This window comes from Aplidium turbinatum, chromosome 7, assembly GCF_918807975.1.
Source record: "Aplidium turbinatum chromosome 7, kaAplTurb1.1, whole genome shotgun sequence".
NCBI classification, from domain to species: Eukaryota; Metazoa; Chordata; class Ascidiacea; order Aplousobranchia; family Polyclinidae; genus Aplidium; species Aplidium turbinatum.
In genome coordinates this window covers 5,616,754-5,635,195 of record NC_137478.1, presented here as the reverse complement: position 1 = coordinate 5,635,195, position 18,442 = coordinate 5,616,754, and the positions used below count along the sequence as shown (strand labels likewise).

The window sequence follows — 18,442 nt, the reverse complement described above, 5'->3', positions numbered from 1 at the left end:
ACATAGTGTCGGCACAATTGGGATACTGCGAGCAACACAAAGTCTACTTGATAAAGAACTAGCTGTCAGAATCGGAATCATCAGATGCTGTATCGGAGGATGAGGTTGTCGCGTCATCACTGGAATCAGACACATCAAGAGGCTCATCGCTTGGCTGTAAATCTACAAAGTTAAATTTATGGCTCCACATGGCCCTAGAACAACTTTCCACTGGCCGACAAGAGACAAAGTTTGCTGGGTACCCACAAACAACATTATTCGAGTGCTGCAACCATTATCCTTGACATCAGGGTCAGGTAGAAGTTATAGTTTGGCAGCTGAAGATCTTATTGCATTGAGCAAACACTAATATGTTTTCTGGAAGGCCTTTATTTTGATCTCCAGGTCGGAAACGTTGTTTTGATTAACGTACGGCACGGTACTTAATGCATTCTTCTTCTTTGAGTACCATGCCTGTTCCAGGCTTAGGCGTTCATGCACAGTTCTTTCCATTTATCCCGGTATTTAACTGAATTAACAGTAGTTGCAGTTTTAACGTGAAAGTGATTAATGAATATTGAGGAAAGTGAGACGCTGTTTTCCACGTGCTCAATTATTGTTTATCATTGTGAACATCTCTTGGGAATTCCACCCACTGACATTTTTCTTCATCTCAATTTAATTTGGATAACCCACATCAAGGATAGATCATAGATGTATATTAAAAAATAGGACTCAGTGTTCTAAATCTCATCAAATCAAGTTCAACCGGAGTTAGATTTTTAAGAAATCAACATCATGTGTAGGCTACTAAGAAGTCTTACCCATATAATATTGTAATTGCAACATAAAATACAGCACCGGTAGTGTTAAGAGCGCGAAAAGTGGTAATAAAAAAGCAATTTTTAAAGGTTTAAAATAATATTTTAGTATCATGCATTTGTTACCATGAATAAGTGATAGATTTATATTTGCTGGAATTTTCTAAATGTTGGCTGTAATCTTTTCAGTTTTTTGCAGTGCTTTGCTCAATATTTTGTTATTCTAATGTGAGTTTGATACTATTCACTGGTGTTTTCAACTATTAGCATCCATCTTGTTCTATACATGTGTAGTACTGTAGACTGTAACAATATATTGTCATCCAAGCTCATTATAATCATCAAAGTACAGATGCAATGCATACATAACGAAGTGGCACTTTGAAAGTGATGTGATATGCACAATTATCTAAAAGTATCAATAATAGGGGCAATGTTAAAAGTGAAATTCCTCATTGTATAAAAAACATTCTTAAAAGATATTTTAGTCCCAGTGAGATCAGGCATTTATAAGCCTAATGCAAGTTGCCAGGGAAAAAAATGTTGAATCATGAGCAAATTGGGATCATGTGAAGTTGGGTACCCCAATTTATATTCAAGACCCCTTACACAGAAAACTAAGCATTGTTTGGTGTTTTTGATCTCATTTTTGAAATCCTTGGCCCCAAAAACATACAATTAGACATTTTGTTTAGAAAATTTGAGTCAGAAATGTAGATTTTAGGCCAATTTTGTAAAACACTGAATTGCGCAATAGCGCCACTAGTGGCCAAAATGCAAATTTTAAATACGCGATTACTCAAAAATTAAACGAAATAGAGAAAAAATCTGAAATATACCGTACGTCTTCAATCATTTCTTTGTGTCTTCAAAATATCCAAAAATAAAAAAATCTGAGAGGTGAGGGTTTTCAATTTTCTTAAAATTGGTTGAATTATAATGGAATGACCCAAAAGCTTGTTAGAGACCAAAATGATATACTAAGTGTAAAAGGTTTGACACGGTCACAACACTGTGACTTGAAGGAATAATCTCTGAAGCTTACTTGAAATGATTGGCCATGGCCTTGTTGCATAGGTTATTGTCTTTGCTGAAGAGAATAGTTCGATGACTTCCAGGCAAATGACTAAAGAAGAAGCAACACTGCAATATCCTGTCATCATTCATCTCAACATTGAGGCCTTCTGTGATGTGACAAGATCATAATCCAGCAAGTATATATATATTTTATTTCATGTCTAAACAAGTTAAAAAAATTCAAAAAAAGACGGCTTTTTAGCTTCTCTTGTCTTCACCCATTATTGCCATTGACTGCATTTGTAGCCTGGCAGAATATAAGAATGCTTGTGAATAAACATTAAACAATACAGTCAAAAATTGATACTATGCCACCTTGCTCCTTGCTATTATGCCACTCTCGCTACTATACCACTTTTGATCGTCACCAACTAAATTCAATAGAAAATATATTTACTATGCCACCCCTTACCCTCGCTAGTATGCCACATGACATGAGAGTACAGTATTACTGTATTAACGAAACAACAAACGAAACGATTAAACTGCTGTAAAACGACATTAGTATATGTAATATTATGTACGTGCATGTAATGTGGTCTCTCAAGCTGTCTTCTGTTGCTCAGCCCAAAACTCTGAGGAATCGTCAGCTGGCGCATTTTCTTTCGGCGGATTTTGTGCACCTCGTCGTCTAGCCGATCGCATGCTTGCATCGCACTGGGCTTCCCGCTTCTCTGCTGCATGAACTTCCGGACAGTGCTCCACGCCCGCTGCGCTTCCTCCAACGAAACGATTTCCTCCTCAACAATTATCTCATCTTCGCTTTCAATTGGCTCCTCGCTGTGCAACATCTCTTTCGCAATCTCATCCAGTGTGAAAGACTCACCAGTCTCGAGGCGCTCATCAGCTTCAAAAAAGTCAGACAGCTCGATCTCCTCGTTCTCGTGCATCTTTTTCTCGGCAGGCAGCGCTTCCCCGATCTCGAGCAGATTAACAACGTCTGACTCAGACTGGATTTCCTCGTACGGTTATAATCGTACAACACTGCGTGGCATTCCATTGTCACGTCACAAGACTGTTTTTACAAACTCTTGCTAATATGCCACTTTCTCTCGGTCACAAAGGGTGGCATAGTAGCCTATCGAAGTTTGACTGCAATTCTTCTTTTGTAACACTTTTTTTCTGGTTTTTCCTGCTTTTAGTGAATCCACTTATTTAAGAAATAGTAATTTTGAATTACCAACAAAATTAAATTGAAATGGCACATGAAAGCACCTTCAATCATAAATACAAGCCTGGAATACAGCAAAGGTGTGCTTCAATATGTATAATATAAGTTATTTTATTGCATATCTAGAAACGTAATTATCCCTGCAGATCACAAAATGTTGTGAAATCTCGTGATGGTTTTGATGCACGTAAGTTCACACGTGAAAGCAGGTCACTATTTGTTTAAAAGATTTTTGAATAAATTTTTCTTCACTTACCAACAAGCGAGGCAGCCTCCATTATGGTTTGCCCCCTAATACCTGGCTTTTTGGAACAAAAGTGTCTGAAAAACAATTTCAATGATGGCAAAGAGTTCAAATTTGTTATTCCCAAAACAAAAATAGACCAAAGTTGAAAAACCTGTATCGAAAAGTTAAAAAATATGTATAATTAAAAATAACATTCAAATTTATCCACAGTTTTTCGCTGTACCGGTACCTATTTAAAAACGCTACAGCTTGTCTTGCTTTCCCCGCAGTGGTGGTCTTTGTCTTCAAGTGATCCAACTCCTGTTTTGAAAAACAAGGTAGTTGATATTGTCCAATGCTGACCCAGCATAGTTTACAACAAAGTGGTTTGATATATTAAGCTTTAGAAAACTGAAATAGTGAAAAGTAGTAATATAGCTAAGACACATTATAGTTAGTTGATACTTAGGCTTGGCAGATCAAAGGTTACTTCAATATTATATATACATTAAGATTATTAGGCATTCAAATGGAAGGACTAGTTACTGATAACACTACTTCTCAATAGCAAATGATAAACTTATGTTTAAAATTTAAATTAACTTTTTAGAACCATATTGGTGGCTTTCAAGCTAGTTTAATGCAACAAAAGTGTTTCTTTTTGCAGTTTAACAATAACAATTCTTCAGCCAATCAATAATTTGTCACAATTTGAGAATGGTTGAAAAATGACTAATTAATGTAAAAATAGAGATGTACCGAACTACCGATACCAAGATTTTGGCCGATACCGATATAACTTTTTTAGGCCGAAACCGATATTTTTGCCGATACTTTAGTGTTACAAAAAGAAGCGATTTTTTGGGATTCGCAAGGAATTATATCAAATGCTAAGTTTTACCTTATTTGCATAAAACTATCAAAAAAAGCTTTGAATTGGCATAATTTATTGAAGATTCAAGAACCCAATCTCAACCGCATTGTTGTGTCATAATATTCATAATAGTAGGTTTTACTAATGAAAGGCCACCGTGATTGAGGACTGGGGTATGAGGGACAAAGCATTACATCATAATTGAGGTTTCTGAAAAATTAATAAAGGGTTTGCGCAAACTCTCCAAATAGGCTATCATAATAATTGATAATAAGATGCAGTTCTCGAAATTAGCGGCGGCACACGGCAATTGCCGCCGCAAACGTCATAATGGCCATTCTGCTACGCAATAAAAATGCCGTCGCAAAATCAGCATTACTTCGGACAAAAATTGTTCAAAATTTCTTCCTGTTTGATTTACTAGCAGCGGGAGTTTAATCAGCAGAAACATCGCACCAAGACCTAACCTCGGACTATTTTACTTGATGTGAACACTTACACAGTCTTCAAAATTAGCATATCTTTACTTCGCAAAAACGTTCACGAGGCCAAACGGCAAAAGTTGAAATTGCCTCGGCAATTGCTGTGAACGTTTATTACGAAAAAATTGTACCAAAACATGTCAAACGAGAAGAGAAAAAAATAATCGAATAGTCTATCACGACCGCACTATTTGATTTGTTGTGATGTAATAATACCAAAAGTAGCGATAAAGCGAGCAACGCGATACGCACGCTGTTATGGTGATTCACATTAAATAACTTATTGGAGGGAAAAAAATAAGTTAATTTTGAGTTGATTCAACGTTCGATTCAGCACAAATGGATTTAATTTTCCCGGCGGGTAATATCGCGTAACAACAATGCCCAATAAGAAAGTTACGTTTGTTTTACATTAATTCGACATCTAGCGACGTTGAATTATCATGAAATAACGTTAATCGCTCAATCAGGTACCGGTAACAAATCAATAGCTCCCTGCGAGAAGACTGCCTCGATTTACGTATACAGTACCGGTACACTAACATAATTTCGGCACAATTAGGATACTGCGAGCAACACAAAGTCTGTTGGATAAAGAACTAGTCGGAATCGGAATCATCGGATGCTGTATCGGAGGATGAGGTTGTCGCGTCGTCACTGGAATACTTGAAGACGCAATACTGCCCGTTCATGAACGCGCGATGCCATATGATCGGAAGCATTACTTTTCTTTACTGCCGAAGAACCATTTATCCAATTTTGTACCACTTTTTATATTCGCAACGACACCGGTAAAAAATAAGCATTCGATGAAAGAATAACTTTTGCGTAACAATTAAGCCAGTATTTATAAGGTTGCAAACTTTTTACAGTTCACAAGAGCATTGTCAGCGCATAAAATAGCTTGCCTGATGCTCTGGGCTACCGCCGGGTGACGCACGATGAAGAAGCGCATAAAATTTCGTTTGATTAAAGCATACGGCAATTGCCGCCGCAATCCAAGGTTTGTTGATTTAGCGACGGCAATGTTTTTGCCGTCGTAGATGGAAGCTAATTTCGAGAGCTGAAGATGTAAACCAAGTCATTTGTGTAGTCGTACAAAAACTATTCGACAATTAATGTGCAACCTAAAGGCGCTTGTCGTTTGGTTGAGAAGCTTTTGCCATGCCAAAACTACCCAGGTAGCAAAAATGTATAATTTTGCATCGTTTTTACGTTGCTAAAAATTTAAAAAAAACCATGTAACTTGGTTGTTTTTAGTAAGCTGGTTCTATCAGTTTGTGATTTAATTTCCACCTTTCGTTGTAATAAACTCACCAAGCTTAAACAATGTCATGGCAAAGTAGGCTGCGCGCGCAACGAACTCCCACAGTTATCACCACTTGCTGCTGACAAGTCAAAGAACATCTTTGTCTTTTGATGTTGCCGATTTGCGTCACATTTTTGTGTTATTTTTATAGTGATACTTGCTCTTCGCTATTTCTGTTGCGTTACTTGGTGTGGTGTAGCACGTGTCATCACTAGAGATGTAAATGCAAAAAAAACGAACCGTTTTTTTTTTTAAAAAAAACGTGTTTTTTTTCTAAAAAAACTTGAGCCAAAAAAAACACTCGTTTTTTGTTTTTTTTCATATTTTTCTGGAAAAGTTGCAATTTTTTTGCAATTTACAGCTTAGTTTCATTATAGTGCTCTTGAAAAACATTAAATTACTAAAAATAGTTTTATTGGTGTGCTGAAATTCCTAAGTGTTTGTGTTTGGCAGCATATGTTCTTGCATAGTCCTATGAGGACCTATGTTGTTTCGCTTTCTTCTTCATTCTCTGGCATGTTTGTGGCAGTAGACCTGACAAACATTGAATTAATGAAATTTGATACATGACATAATGTAGATGAGTTAATTTCTTTTTCCTTTTATGGAAGTTAGCCTATGATGTTAGTATACTGTGGTACTGGTTATTCTTGTACACACTCAATGGGTTGACGAAATTTTGACAAAACAAGGTGGCAGTATTCAGTACACACATTTACCTTGTTTGTGGACGTGGTAATTTACTAATGCAAGCTATTGCCAATAGCTTGTTTAAACATGTTTTGTAACTGATGGCTTGCCAACGATGTATATGCTTTATAAATGTTGAAACAGAAGTATTCTTTTCGTGTGTTGTAAGATCTTGGATTGGACACTTCGTCATTGATGCTTCTTGCAGATTATTTGGGACATATAATGCAAGAGACCTTATCACTGATATTTTTAGCTGTCAAAAGTTAGTGCATTTGTCAGAAAAGGTTTAGGTTAATGTTCCTTTCAAATGCCCACCACCCATGTTGACTATTGCTAGTAACTACCATTCTACCAACCTTGAATGAAGAAATTTTTCCTTTAAAGTGGAGTTTTTCAGCACTGCTCAGTGTTCACAGAGTGAATAAATGCTTCATAATATTTTTCCTGACAAGTATAAAGTTTTACCCATATTCCCACAATGCAGGATAAAGATACAAAACAAACATCAAAGATGAAAACTTATTTTATTTGAGAACTAGGCCTACTGTTTTTTGAGATAAAAAGAAATTGACCTCTTGTCGTTACGCACCAATAAAACCATGATGCAAACTTTAATTTTTTTTATTGGGCAGAGGAAAGATTGATGAAAAGTTAGGCAAAAACAAAAAAAGTGCTAAAGTCTCAAAGTTCTGCAAACTAGTTCAAATTGGATGGATTAAGTGCAACCAATAACCATACTTCTTTTAAACATGTCTATGACAGCACAATGGTGTGATTAAGGGAAAACAAACATGACTATGACGTCACAAAGGATTATTGAATCTCTTCAGGGAAAATAAAAAAACATCAAAACGTTTCCATCTTTCACTACATTTAAATGTGATTTGGGCTAAAAGTTGGGACTTTAGCACTACACTGCTTTTGCCAAACTTGTCATCAATCTTTCTTCTACCCAATTATTTTTTTTTTTAATTTACGCACCATGGTTTTATTGGTGCGTAACGACAAGAGGTTAATTTCTTTTTAGCTCAAAAAGTAGTAGCCAAAACTTGTTTTAATATTCATAAACAGATAGCCCACCCCATAAAACATGGGGGTAGAGCTAAAACTTATGTAAATATGTTGAGCGGTTCTTGAGATATGGCCGTTTTTCTATTGCTCCTTATCTATAAAGCCACTTAGTGGCTAAGGTTATTTCACTTATAACTCGAGAACCGCTTGTGTGATTTTCATCACGTTTGCACCAAATGCACATCAACTGGAACAATCTCTTGACGTTGTACTGGTAATGGTGTGGTGTGCTGGTGAAAAGTGCCTTTGTGAAGTAGAGAAACAGGACCCTGACCACCTGGTCCTAACGTAACATGCCCATTAACCAAAATCCCAGGTGGCTTCGAAACTGTACACGAGTGTGGTACTGCATTTAACAACTGGCTGAACCAAATTACAGACAATACTTGAGATGTGCCAACCATAGGACACTGTGTTACTATTTGAGACGATGAGAAACCTTTATGGCTCGTGTGTTGAGACTTGAGAGACATATTGTCTCATTTGAAAGATGTTATACGAGTTATGAGACTATTTTTTTGTTGAAAGAGACGCTATTGCAATGAGTTTACCCTAATTGCTGCATATTGTGACATTTAATAAAAAAATAGGTAAAAAAAACAAAAAAAACAAAAAAAACGAATAAAAAACAAAAAAAAACGATAAAAAACAAAAAAAAACGAGCTCGTTTTTTTTAAAAACAAAAAAAACCGTTTTTTTACATCTCTAGTCATCACGCACTCACACTCTCACCAGAATCTGGGCTAAGGCGATTTCTATGGGGCGAATACACATTGCCACGAACACGTATTTGTTTACCACCAGCAAACCACTTGTGATGATCGAATTTGTTAATTCATTATATTCGATAAAATGTTTAGATGATGTCACGTCATTACGCCGATTCCAGACCGCAAAATCCGTCATTTTTGTATTGATTTAATGTCTGCAGACGTTGAGTCAATGTGCGAGTGACAAATTTTGCGATCTGAAATTTGAGATAGAATTTTATTCATGACGTCGTATGGATAAAAAACTAATATAGTCCGTCTTGATAAAAAACTTTTACAAGTTTTATACTCTGCTGAGAGTAAAAAAGAAACACAATGATAAATATTGGAGAAATTGAGTTTTCTTCACAGCTTGAGAATTGAACAACGCAAAACTGTTGAAAGAAAACGTTTTGTTTGAGTAGAATCACTGCAAGCAACTAACGCCAAAATGTGCGCAAGAATTCATGGGAGTGTGAGGTGTCAAAAATTTGAACAAGTTGTTGTTTTTCTACATCAATATGACGTTAGTTACTAGGCTGCTTTAAAAAATCTATATCTTTGCTTCTGTAGAAAATTCGTAGCAAACGGTGTCCGACGTTTTTTCGTAAATAGTTGTTCGTAAAATTAATTCTTCGTAACACAATTCTTCGTAAAGCATTTCTTCGTGCATGCAATTGACCGTAATACAAATTGTTTGTAAAACAGTTACCATTCTTTACGAACAATTAATTAGGGTAGCAGGGCCGTAGCCAGACCGCAGACCAAGGGGGGGCCAACTTTTTGTTAGAGGGGGGGGGGCGAAAAAATTTAAATGATTTTGGCATTTTAATCTCTTAAATACCGGTATCCACAAAAATTGCAATATATCAGATTAGTGTTAAGACCAACACTGGTCTCTTATTTTATCCGCTAGTTAAATCACGGCAACCATAATTATTAGAATGACCAACATAACATAGCAATTGTTGACTTGTTGTATAAATAGCGGTACTTGTTATGAGCAAAAACTTTAACTGGCTCGAAGCAGCTAGTGACGAGGATTTTGATATATATAATTACATTCCGCCTATAAAATACACCCGTAAGCTAGTCTATTGCAATTGCAGTCGCGGATGTTTGGATGCAAACCGTCTCACAAACAAGTCTAAATCGATAGATTTCGATACAGAATGTTCAAAGGCCATAAGCACCAAGTTTGCCTGTCTTTGTAGTAACATGCTCCGAATACCCTTGTGGCAAGAATACGGTGCAATACTGACGAGCCCAGCCTCATGGGCGAAACATGGTGTCTATCGCTGTTAATTCTTGCTACAATCGGCTGCCTAGAAACAAAATGCCAGTTTGATGCACTTCTGAAAGAAATAAAAGGAGTAGTCCAATTTGCGCATGGTATCAGATTGCACAGGTTTCCCCTATTTGTGATTTCGTGAGATTGTGTGCACACTGCACACTGTTATCTTAAAGATTATATTGAATATCATTTTTTGTCAGCAGTTCATAAAGATGTCAGTGCATTGTCGCCCAAGTAGTGTAAGAGTGTATGCCACGGGAAGCAGCTGACTCGATGACTAATGCAATCGTTCGCTGCTGCCTGTCGTGAAATATATTTGTACCGTATAGCGGCAGCCTACTATTCTCGCAACAGACAAAATAAAACGTTTCTCTCTCTCTCTAGTGGAAGCGTCAACCCTTGTTAACACTGAGAATCCACACTCACAAATGGCAGTGCTAGATCCAAATGTAGCAATATCTGCTGCAAGGTTGAACACTTCACAGATCAGAAAACTAGAAACAAAATTTATTTACACTGATTGGATTGAAGAGAAAAAATAAACACTGCTTAAAAGATTACGGGTTTACATTTTGTATGCGTCATCTTTTAAGCAGTGTTTATTTTTTCTCTTCAATCCAATCAATGTAAATAAAATTTTGTTTACCTATGCTAAATTTGTTTTAATTCTAAGGGTCAGTCAGTGATAACCAATTTGTGCAGTGATAAACCAAATTTGTGCAGTGATAAATCGCAAAATGTGCAGTGGTAAAGCAAGTGGTTTTTGAAGATTACAGGTTTATATTTTGTATGCGTTGTCTTCAAAAACCACTTGCTTTACCACTGCACATTTTGCGATTTATCACTGCACAAATTTGGTTTATCACTGCACAAATTGGTTATCACTGACTGACCCTTAGAATTAGGTATGGTACTGAGAATAGCGACAGCTGATATCAAATAGCCTAATTTGTACCGGTTTGTAGGCCTGCTGTCCCTCTTTGTTAGGTTATCATTCTTTCCCAAAACATTTTCATTTTGCACAGTTTCTGACAATTTTTCTATCAACCTAACACGTGTTGGCCTTGGTTCAATTGAACAATGAACATGTTAAGGTTGCCAAAGGAGAGGGTAAGGGGGGGGGGGGCGAAATTGTTTAATCATCTTAGCTGTTAAATAAACAAAACAATTGTAGTTAATTGGGCCTAGGTTGGAGCTCTGCAACGGGAAAGATGGGCAAAATCATTATAATTGTAGCTGTTGCTCGAGAATGTTGGGATTTTACCAGGGTAGGCAAATCCTCCCCTGGCCCCCGGCTGGCTACGGGCCTGTAGGGTAGCGTATATGCTAAAGATGTGCTAGATGTGACGTGCTGTAGACGAGCAGACAGAGTGTAGTAGAGCCCCTGATTCAGAATGGCAGCGAAAAAGGAAAACCAAAACTTTTGTATGGTGGTCAGCTTTATTACAAAGATTATAGTGCACTTAACGCACAAGGGCAAGAAACTACTTACCGTATTTACTTGATTGTAAGCCGCGCTTGATTGTAAGCCGCCCTTGAATGTAAGCCGCAAATACTGTTATATGATCTTATAATTTTACAATATAATTTTGAAAACCGCAAGGTTGGCAACCCTGACCATAAATAAAACTGACAACTCCTTTTTTTCTTTCGAATGCACGTCATAAATGCATGTAACAATTTAAAATGCACGTCACAACTTCACAATTGTCGGCATCAGACAACGCAGTACGGCAAAACATCTATGGCAAAGTCGACAAGGAAAAAAGCAAAAAGAAAAAATGTAAGCCGCCCTTGAATTTAAGCCGCAAACATGATGGAAAAAAAAACTTTATAAGCCGCGGCTTACAATCAAGTAAATACGGTATTGGAAATTTGAGCATTTTCAAAGGAAATGTCCTGCACGAGTAACAACTAACAACAGGGGCGCCGAAATAATTATTGACTGGTGGGGGGCAGGATTATGAAAAAGGGCACTTTTGTTGCTGAAAGGGCTTTTTTTTAACTTTTAAGATAAGATATAACAATAATGCTCATCTATAAGCTCACTATCGAGTAATGATGCAAGTGTCTGGTATACTAAGAAGGACATCATCCTATGTTATAATGATGTAACCTACTGTGTTGCAGAATTTGTGCTGTGAATATTATTTTGAGCTTATGATTGAAAGCTTTGATTAACGATTTTAAAAATATTTTCATTGTTGAATATCACGAAAACTAGAGCCAATTCGAAAACACTAAGTGCATTTTCGGAATCAGGGGCCATGAAATACTTTAAAATGACTCTCACTTTTATTTGTGCCAAAATTTTTTTGTTGGCCTGTGTTATAATTAGGCTAAAAGCGAATAGCAGAAATTGTTATATTGCAAAATGTGCAGTAGCTTACATGACTTTAAAAGGGCACCATTGCGCCCCTGTCCCTCCATGATGCCCCCCGCTTCCGGCACCCCTGAGTAACAACTGAAAAATTGTTCAAAAACAATTGACCTATCACCTGTTTACGAACAATTCACTATACGAACAATTGATGTATACGAAGAAATGATTTACGAAGAATTGTTTTACGAAGAATTAATTTTACGAACAACTGTTTACGAACAATTGTTTTATGAACAACTTAATTTTACGAACAACTGTTTACGAACAATTGTTTTATGAACAACTGTTTACGAACAATTCACCTATAACCGTAGCAAACGCCTTTTTTTACATGTTTAGTATCGGCCAAATTTTTCCGATAACGATACTCAAAAAATGGCCGATACCGATATATAATTACCGATAATTCGATATATATCGGTACATCTCTATGTAAAAACAACCTACTTGAAGAACAATCCACGGAATCACTACAAGGGCTCTGCGGAACTCTCCGTTTGGCAAAGGATACCAATTTACAAGCACATCAATGTTTCTTAAACCGTTGGATCCCAAAAACACATTTGTATCCACAACTACATACATCAAAGCAGGGGCAGGAGGAATAATCCCAGCTGGTTCTCTGACTGCATAACAAGAAATGGAATAAATTTTAAACACAGTTTTGCACAAATTACTCAGAAGTAAAGCAAAGCAAACACTGATGAAAACAAATATATATTATAATAGATAGCTATAACAGTATTGTTGACAATTTTTGCATGGTAGATGACATACACGTTTGTCCGCCGTCAATAAAAACGAATTTCGAGGCCTGCAGGCGTGCAGGCCTCGAAATTCATGGCGGACATGTCCGCCGTCTCAGCACGTGATGTCCGCGGGAAGTACCCTCTAGATCGGTCATATTTATCCGCCAGAAATAACACAAGAACTAGCGATACAAATCGTCATTACATAGCACGAACAATTATTGTTGCGAGAATGCAATTTCCCGCGCATTCTAGCGCGCATCTAGAAAATGTGAATACTGTATCCCTTAACTTCCATTCAAGTAAGAAAACTTTTGATTTTTACGTTGCTTCAACAATTGATGACATTGAATCATCGTAATAAAGGTAAATTCTTCGCTAAGAATCGATGGGAGTACCGGTACTTCTACAGTCTACACTAATCACGCGCAACTTAGTTCAAGTCTTATAAATGGCACAATGTCTGGCTTTGATCTCCGAGTAATATTGATAAGGAAAGGTTGGTTACAAAATTAGAAATACGAGTAGGCTATTACAGCAAGATGCAGCAAAATTTGTTAAGTTTTGGTATTACAGTAAGAAAACGCCCCGGAAAAATTTACTTTCGCTCACATGACACGCAAAAATTAACCTAAAAAAAGCCTAGTGATACTTTGCACAGCAGAAAATAGTAGCGTTAGTGTACAATAGAAGTTTTCCGACTCGTGCCCAGAGCATTGTGACGCAAGTAGCCACACGACCTCGTTCTGTGGAAGTTAATCAGTTAGGCGGCGTATTACGCAGCTACACGGCGCTTTGACTCTTCAAGCGCACATTGTTGGTCTGATGAAAGCCTTTCAGAGTGACTTCGCTGAAATTTAAAGCCTTCTAAACCGTATAGCTATAGAACAGTTCTCAAATGGCAAAGAAATATCAAGATAAAATGATTAAGCATGACAAATGACGTTAAAACTGGTGTGTCCGCCGTGAGACTTAATTTGTCTGCCGAGATAGCTGCTCAGACCGGACACGTTTGTCCGCCGTCAACAAAAACGAATTTCGAGGCCTGGGCCTGGATTGCAATTGCTTGCTGAAACATATGGCATCAAATCACTTCACAATATAAGTTGCTAATAAACGTCACAGAAAAAATCAATGATTATTGTAACTGTTAAACAGTTACAAAACTTTGATATAATCAAAGCGTTTCAAACACGGTGCGTTCCAGTACATACGTTAAGAAAAAGAGCTTGTGTAATTTGTGTAACATTTGACAAATACATACAGTTGCCATCCTAATCTCCAGAAACAAAAAAGCTATTGTGCAGCCTGTTGGTTTTCATAAAAGTTGTAAATTTACATCAACTCAACTAATGACTATACAATATACATATATAAATATTACCTTGTATTGTAGAAATATCTTGCATCTCCACATCTGGCTTTGGAGATGAATCGGAACGATGGTCAGAATGTTCCTACAAAAATACAACCCACCAAAAAAAATCAGTGACATCTCCTTCACTCCAATTCACGTTTTTTAGAGCTGTTCTTAAGAAGGAAGTCCATGCTAAAGTGCAGGTATATATATATATACCCATAGGCGTCGATTTTTTCTTAGAAGAGAGGAATTCTGAGTGGGCGAGAGTTTTTAAACAGACTTCATTGAATGTGTACCGGAATGGCCCGTTTCGGCTAGTTCCCTATTCGGCTACAGTCCGATTCGGCGACAGTTTTGAATAGTATTTTGTATTTTATTCCACAATATCGTTTCTTTTGCATTCCGATAAAGAAAAATAAATTGAAATGAAATTTAGCGCAAAATGTTTGAACTATCAAATTGAAATGTTTGCTCACATAAAATCGACATGTATTCTACGTCACCGTCTGTATGCAAACTTAGAATATATTAGAATCCTCAACTATTACAAAATTCCAAATCCAACGACGCCTTCTGTTTATTTAGAGAATGTTGTATTTTATTCCACAATATCGTTTCTTTTTTAGTTGAAATTATCGAAGCTTTAGATGAGTGGGGTTTAGAGTTTAGACCTAACCACTGAGATCTTAAAACTGAAAAGCGAATTAAATTTCTTTTTGAACTATTAATGTTTGCTCACATAAAATTGACATGTACCCTGCGTCGCCGTCTGCATGCAAACTTAGAATATATTAGAATCCTCAACTATTACAAAATTCTAAATCCAACGACGCCTTCTGTTCATTTAGAGAATTTTGTATTTTATTCCACAATATCGTTTCTTTTATAGTTGAAATTCTCGAAGCTTTAGATGAGTGGGGTTTAGACCTAACCACTGAGATCTTAAATCATATTTATGACACCGGAAACATCCCTAGTGATATGGTACGTTCCATATTCATAACTTTACCAAAGAAAACGGGAGCAACAGAATGCTCATTCCACAAAACAATTAGCCTTGTGAATCACCTAACAAACATCTGACTCCGAATCATGATGATGAGATTGAGACCAAAACTAAAATCGGAAATTTCAACCGCACAGTTTGGATTTGTTCCAGACAAAGGGACCACAAAAGAAATTTTTACATTAAATTGTTTGCTTTCTTGCGATCTTATGAGCGGTGCTAAACTAAACAAACTTCTTTTATGTTTTCCTTTGCTATCTAAAAAACGCGTGACTCGTGCCCTGTTACCTAGTGGCGCCTTCGGATTTGCCGCATTTTGATTTGTAAAAAGCGATTGTTTCAGTACGTCTTTAGTTTGGGTTATTTTATTGTCATGTTCATTATGATGTCATATTCCCTTACGCTGACCCCGAACTGAAGTTTGATTGTGACGTAACGAAAGGGAGACCATTCGGAGAAAAGATCAAACGTGGCTTTCTCTCACCAGGAATTGCCAGCATGTGCAGTTGCTGTAACAACAACAATGCAGTGAGTACCGCCTTTTTTTCAACGCAGCGTTGTTGCGGAATTGCTTTGTTCTGTCGGATACCCAGCGAGAGACATAGCGTAAAACAAGAGTTGCGCTGCAGTTGGTTGGATAATTCAGCGTTTAACAAAAACGGAAATAATTGTAACGAACACTTCATAGGTGTCATGAAAACAGGGTGGGCAAAACATATTTTGCCCACGTTCGTTTCACGGCAGGGTGGGCGTCGCCCACCCGGCCCACCCTATTTCGACGCCTATGTATATACCTAAACTAGTTTTTTACTTACCGAGTTCTGATTTTGGAGCAAAGTATTGAACTGTGAAGCACTTGACATATGACTGTCATGCATAATTTTCTGAGATGCATCACCATCATCGTCATAATTTTTTAACAGCTGCATAGCCAGGGAAGATCTTAAGTTTGCTTGTGTGTTTGGCTTTATGTCTGTTTCCGATGTTATTTTAGATATCGTATGTTTTGTTTTAGTCTTTTGTTTAATGACATGTTTGTTGTTAGTTCTGGATCGAATTAAAGGACTTATGACAGCAGCAGACAAAACCTGTCTACTGTGACTGTCAGAAACAGCTTCTGGTTCAACTTCAATTGTTCTCTTCTTTTTCTTTTTTGATTTGTCTTTTGGTTCAGTATCATGTTTCTCACAGTGAGCCAAATTATTACTATTCGAATCAATATCTCTTTTTTCATCTTTCAATGTTCTTTTACGTGACTGATGGCTTTGTTGAACTGCATGGTCTTCAAAGAAGCCATTGCTTAAGGTTTTGTTTTCATTCTGACATTGCCCGGAATATTCTTCTTTGTGCACAGAACCTTTTGTGGAAAAGGACACCTTTTTACTTTTGGAATGTCTTTTCCTTTTAATTGAGTATTGAGTCAAATCCTTTTCAGTTTCTGCAAAAAAAATTTCATATTTAAATTTCAGTATGGTATTTGTAGAATACCACCTAGATAGTGAACACTAAAAATATAGCCTACATTGATAAAATTCTGATTTTTAGAAATTAATCAGTATCATCAATTTAGACACTCACCAAACCTACTTATTAACAGCAAAAATATAATGCACACAATCAGTAATTTTCACTATCTAGGCTACAACACCAAAACAAAATTTGAACAAAAAAACTAAAGAAAATTGGTTATGTGGAAACAATTGCAAGCAATTTCGTTCGATAAACCTGGCCATATCTCTTTGACAAATAAAAATGTAACTTTGGCAAAAAAGAAAGGCAGACACTATATTCACCATACATTGTGATGTGGATCATGAAGATTGTAAATATAGCCTCTGAGGCTAAGAATATAGCTCAGAAGTCTGTTTACTCAAGCAAGACACATGACCTCAATATGTGCTCAGGTCAGGCATGTTGTACACATAAGCTATGCATATTTTTTGCAAAACGTAAAGCCGCGCATGCATAAAAAACATAAAAAAATTACAAAACTAAAACCCTCAAACAATAAATTATACATACCGCATCTATAGTATAAGACTATTTTTTTTTAAACAAGTGTTGTTAGTTTTTATAACCACCAAAACATAATCAATCATTTCCCTAAACTAGGTTGGAAAGTTTAACAGAAAATTTGATTTGGAAATTCAGAGAAAAAAAAATATATAGGCTTAATAGAAAAGGCATAAAAAATTGGGTTGTGCTCAAATTAGAAACGTGCCACAAAAGACAGCTGGAAGCAGCAAAAAAGCAAAAGACAGTGAAAGTAAAAAAACAACTTTATGTTAGAATGACTAAGGGACCACTTATTTAGATGCTATAGCTGCTGCATGGTAAGAATAGCCACTGCGTAAATGTATTATTAATAAAAGTAAATGACAAAATTTTTAATATAATACTTAATCTAGTCTTAAGTCTTAACCGGATATGGCCTACTGATTATAGAATAATAATCATTAATCATGTTTTATTTTGAATAGTACTAATAAACTAGAGAATAGTATGGTAACCTACCGGTACTAGTATACAAATAGGAATTTTACTTTCACAAACAACCTTAATCACAAACCTGGATGAGTCCATGTGGTGATTCCGTTGGCTTTGTTGAAGTAAAATACTCTGTTGGTATGATTGGTAGAAAATCGAACAATCCAATTGGGTGGCAATCCTTTCTGAATGTTAGCTACTATTTCAGATTTTTCCTTGGTATTCATTACAATTAGAAAGACATTGATTAGGGCAAGCAAGATGATTCTTATGTAAGTTAGATTCTAGATTAATTAAAACAAAAAACAGTAAATCACACGGAAATATAATACTTTGCAGAACAAAATACTTATAAAATCAATTTTTTTTGTTGATAAAATAGACAATTGATTGATTGAAATACCACATTTTATATTGCAGAAGCTGGGAAATTTGGTTAGGTTTTACAAGTTTCACATTTGTTTACATGTCTCTCAGTGTTGCCAGATGCTAACTAATAATTTATTTCCCATGACCACAAAATTCTTCAAATATAACCTCTTGTCTCACTTTGTTTTTACTATTTTTTATGTGTGCTTACAGGTTGCAGTTGTTGAACGTAGCGGTTGACATGATGACTCTTTGTAGTCATTTCGTTATCTATTTAGTTAAACAATTTAGGCTGCTGTTTTTAGTCAAATTTATCAAACTATTTCATTTACTTTTGTTTTG

General features: G+C 36.3%; 1 protein-coding gene across 1 annotated transcript in view; it reads right to left on the bottom strand.

Annotated features, from left to right (window-relative positions):
• The window catches only part of LOC145774289 (transcriptional protein SWT1-like), a 28,878-nt gene extending 10,876 nt beyond the window's left edge, over positions 1 to 18,002 (bottom strand). The window contains exons 1-7 of the mRNA XM_082585492.1: positions 17,814 to 18,002; positions 16,060 to 16,682; positions 14,263 to 14,335; positions 12,577 to 12,755; positions 3,525 to 3,595; positions 3,305 to 3,369; positions 1,846 to 1,984 (exon numbers count right to left, since the gene is read on the bottom strand). Coding sequence (XP_082441618.1) covers positions 1,846 to 1,984; positions 3,305 to 3,369; positions 3,525 to 3,595; positions 12,577 to 12,755; positions 14,263 to 14,335; positions 16,060 to 16,682; positions 17,814 to 17,958 — 1,295 coding nt within the window. The 5' untranslated portion in view covers positions 17,959 to 18,002. The remainder of the gene's footprint in view (positions 1 to 1,845; positions 1,985 to 3,304; positions 3,370 to 3,524; positions 3,596 to 12,576; positions 12,756 to 14,262; positions 14,336 to 16,059; positions 16,683 to 17,813) is intronic.
• Positions 18,003 to 18,442: the final 440 nt, after the last annotated feature.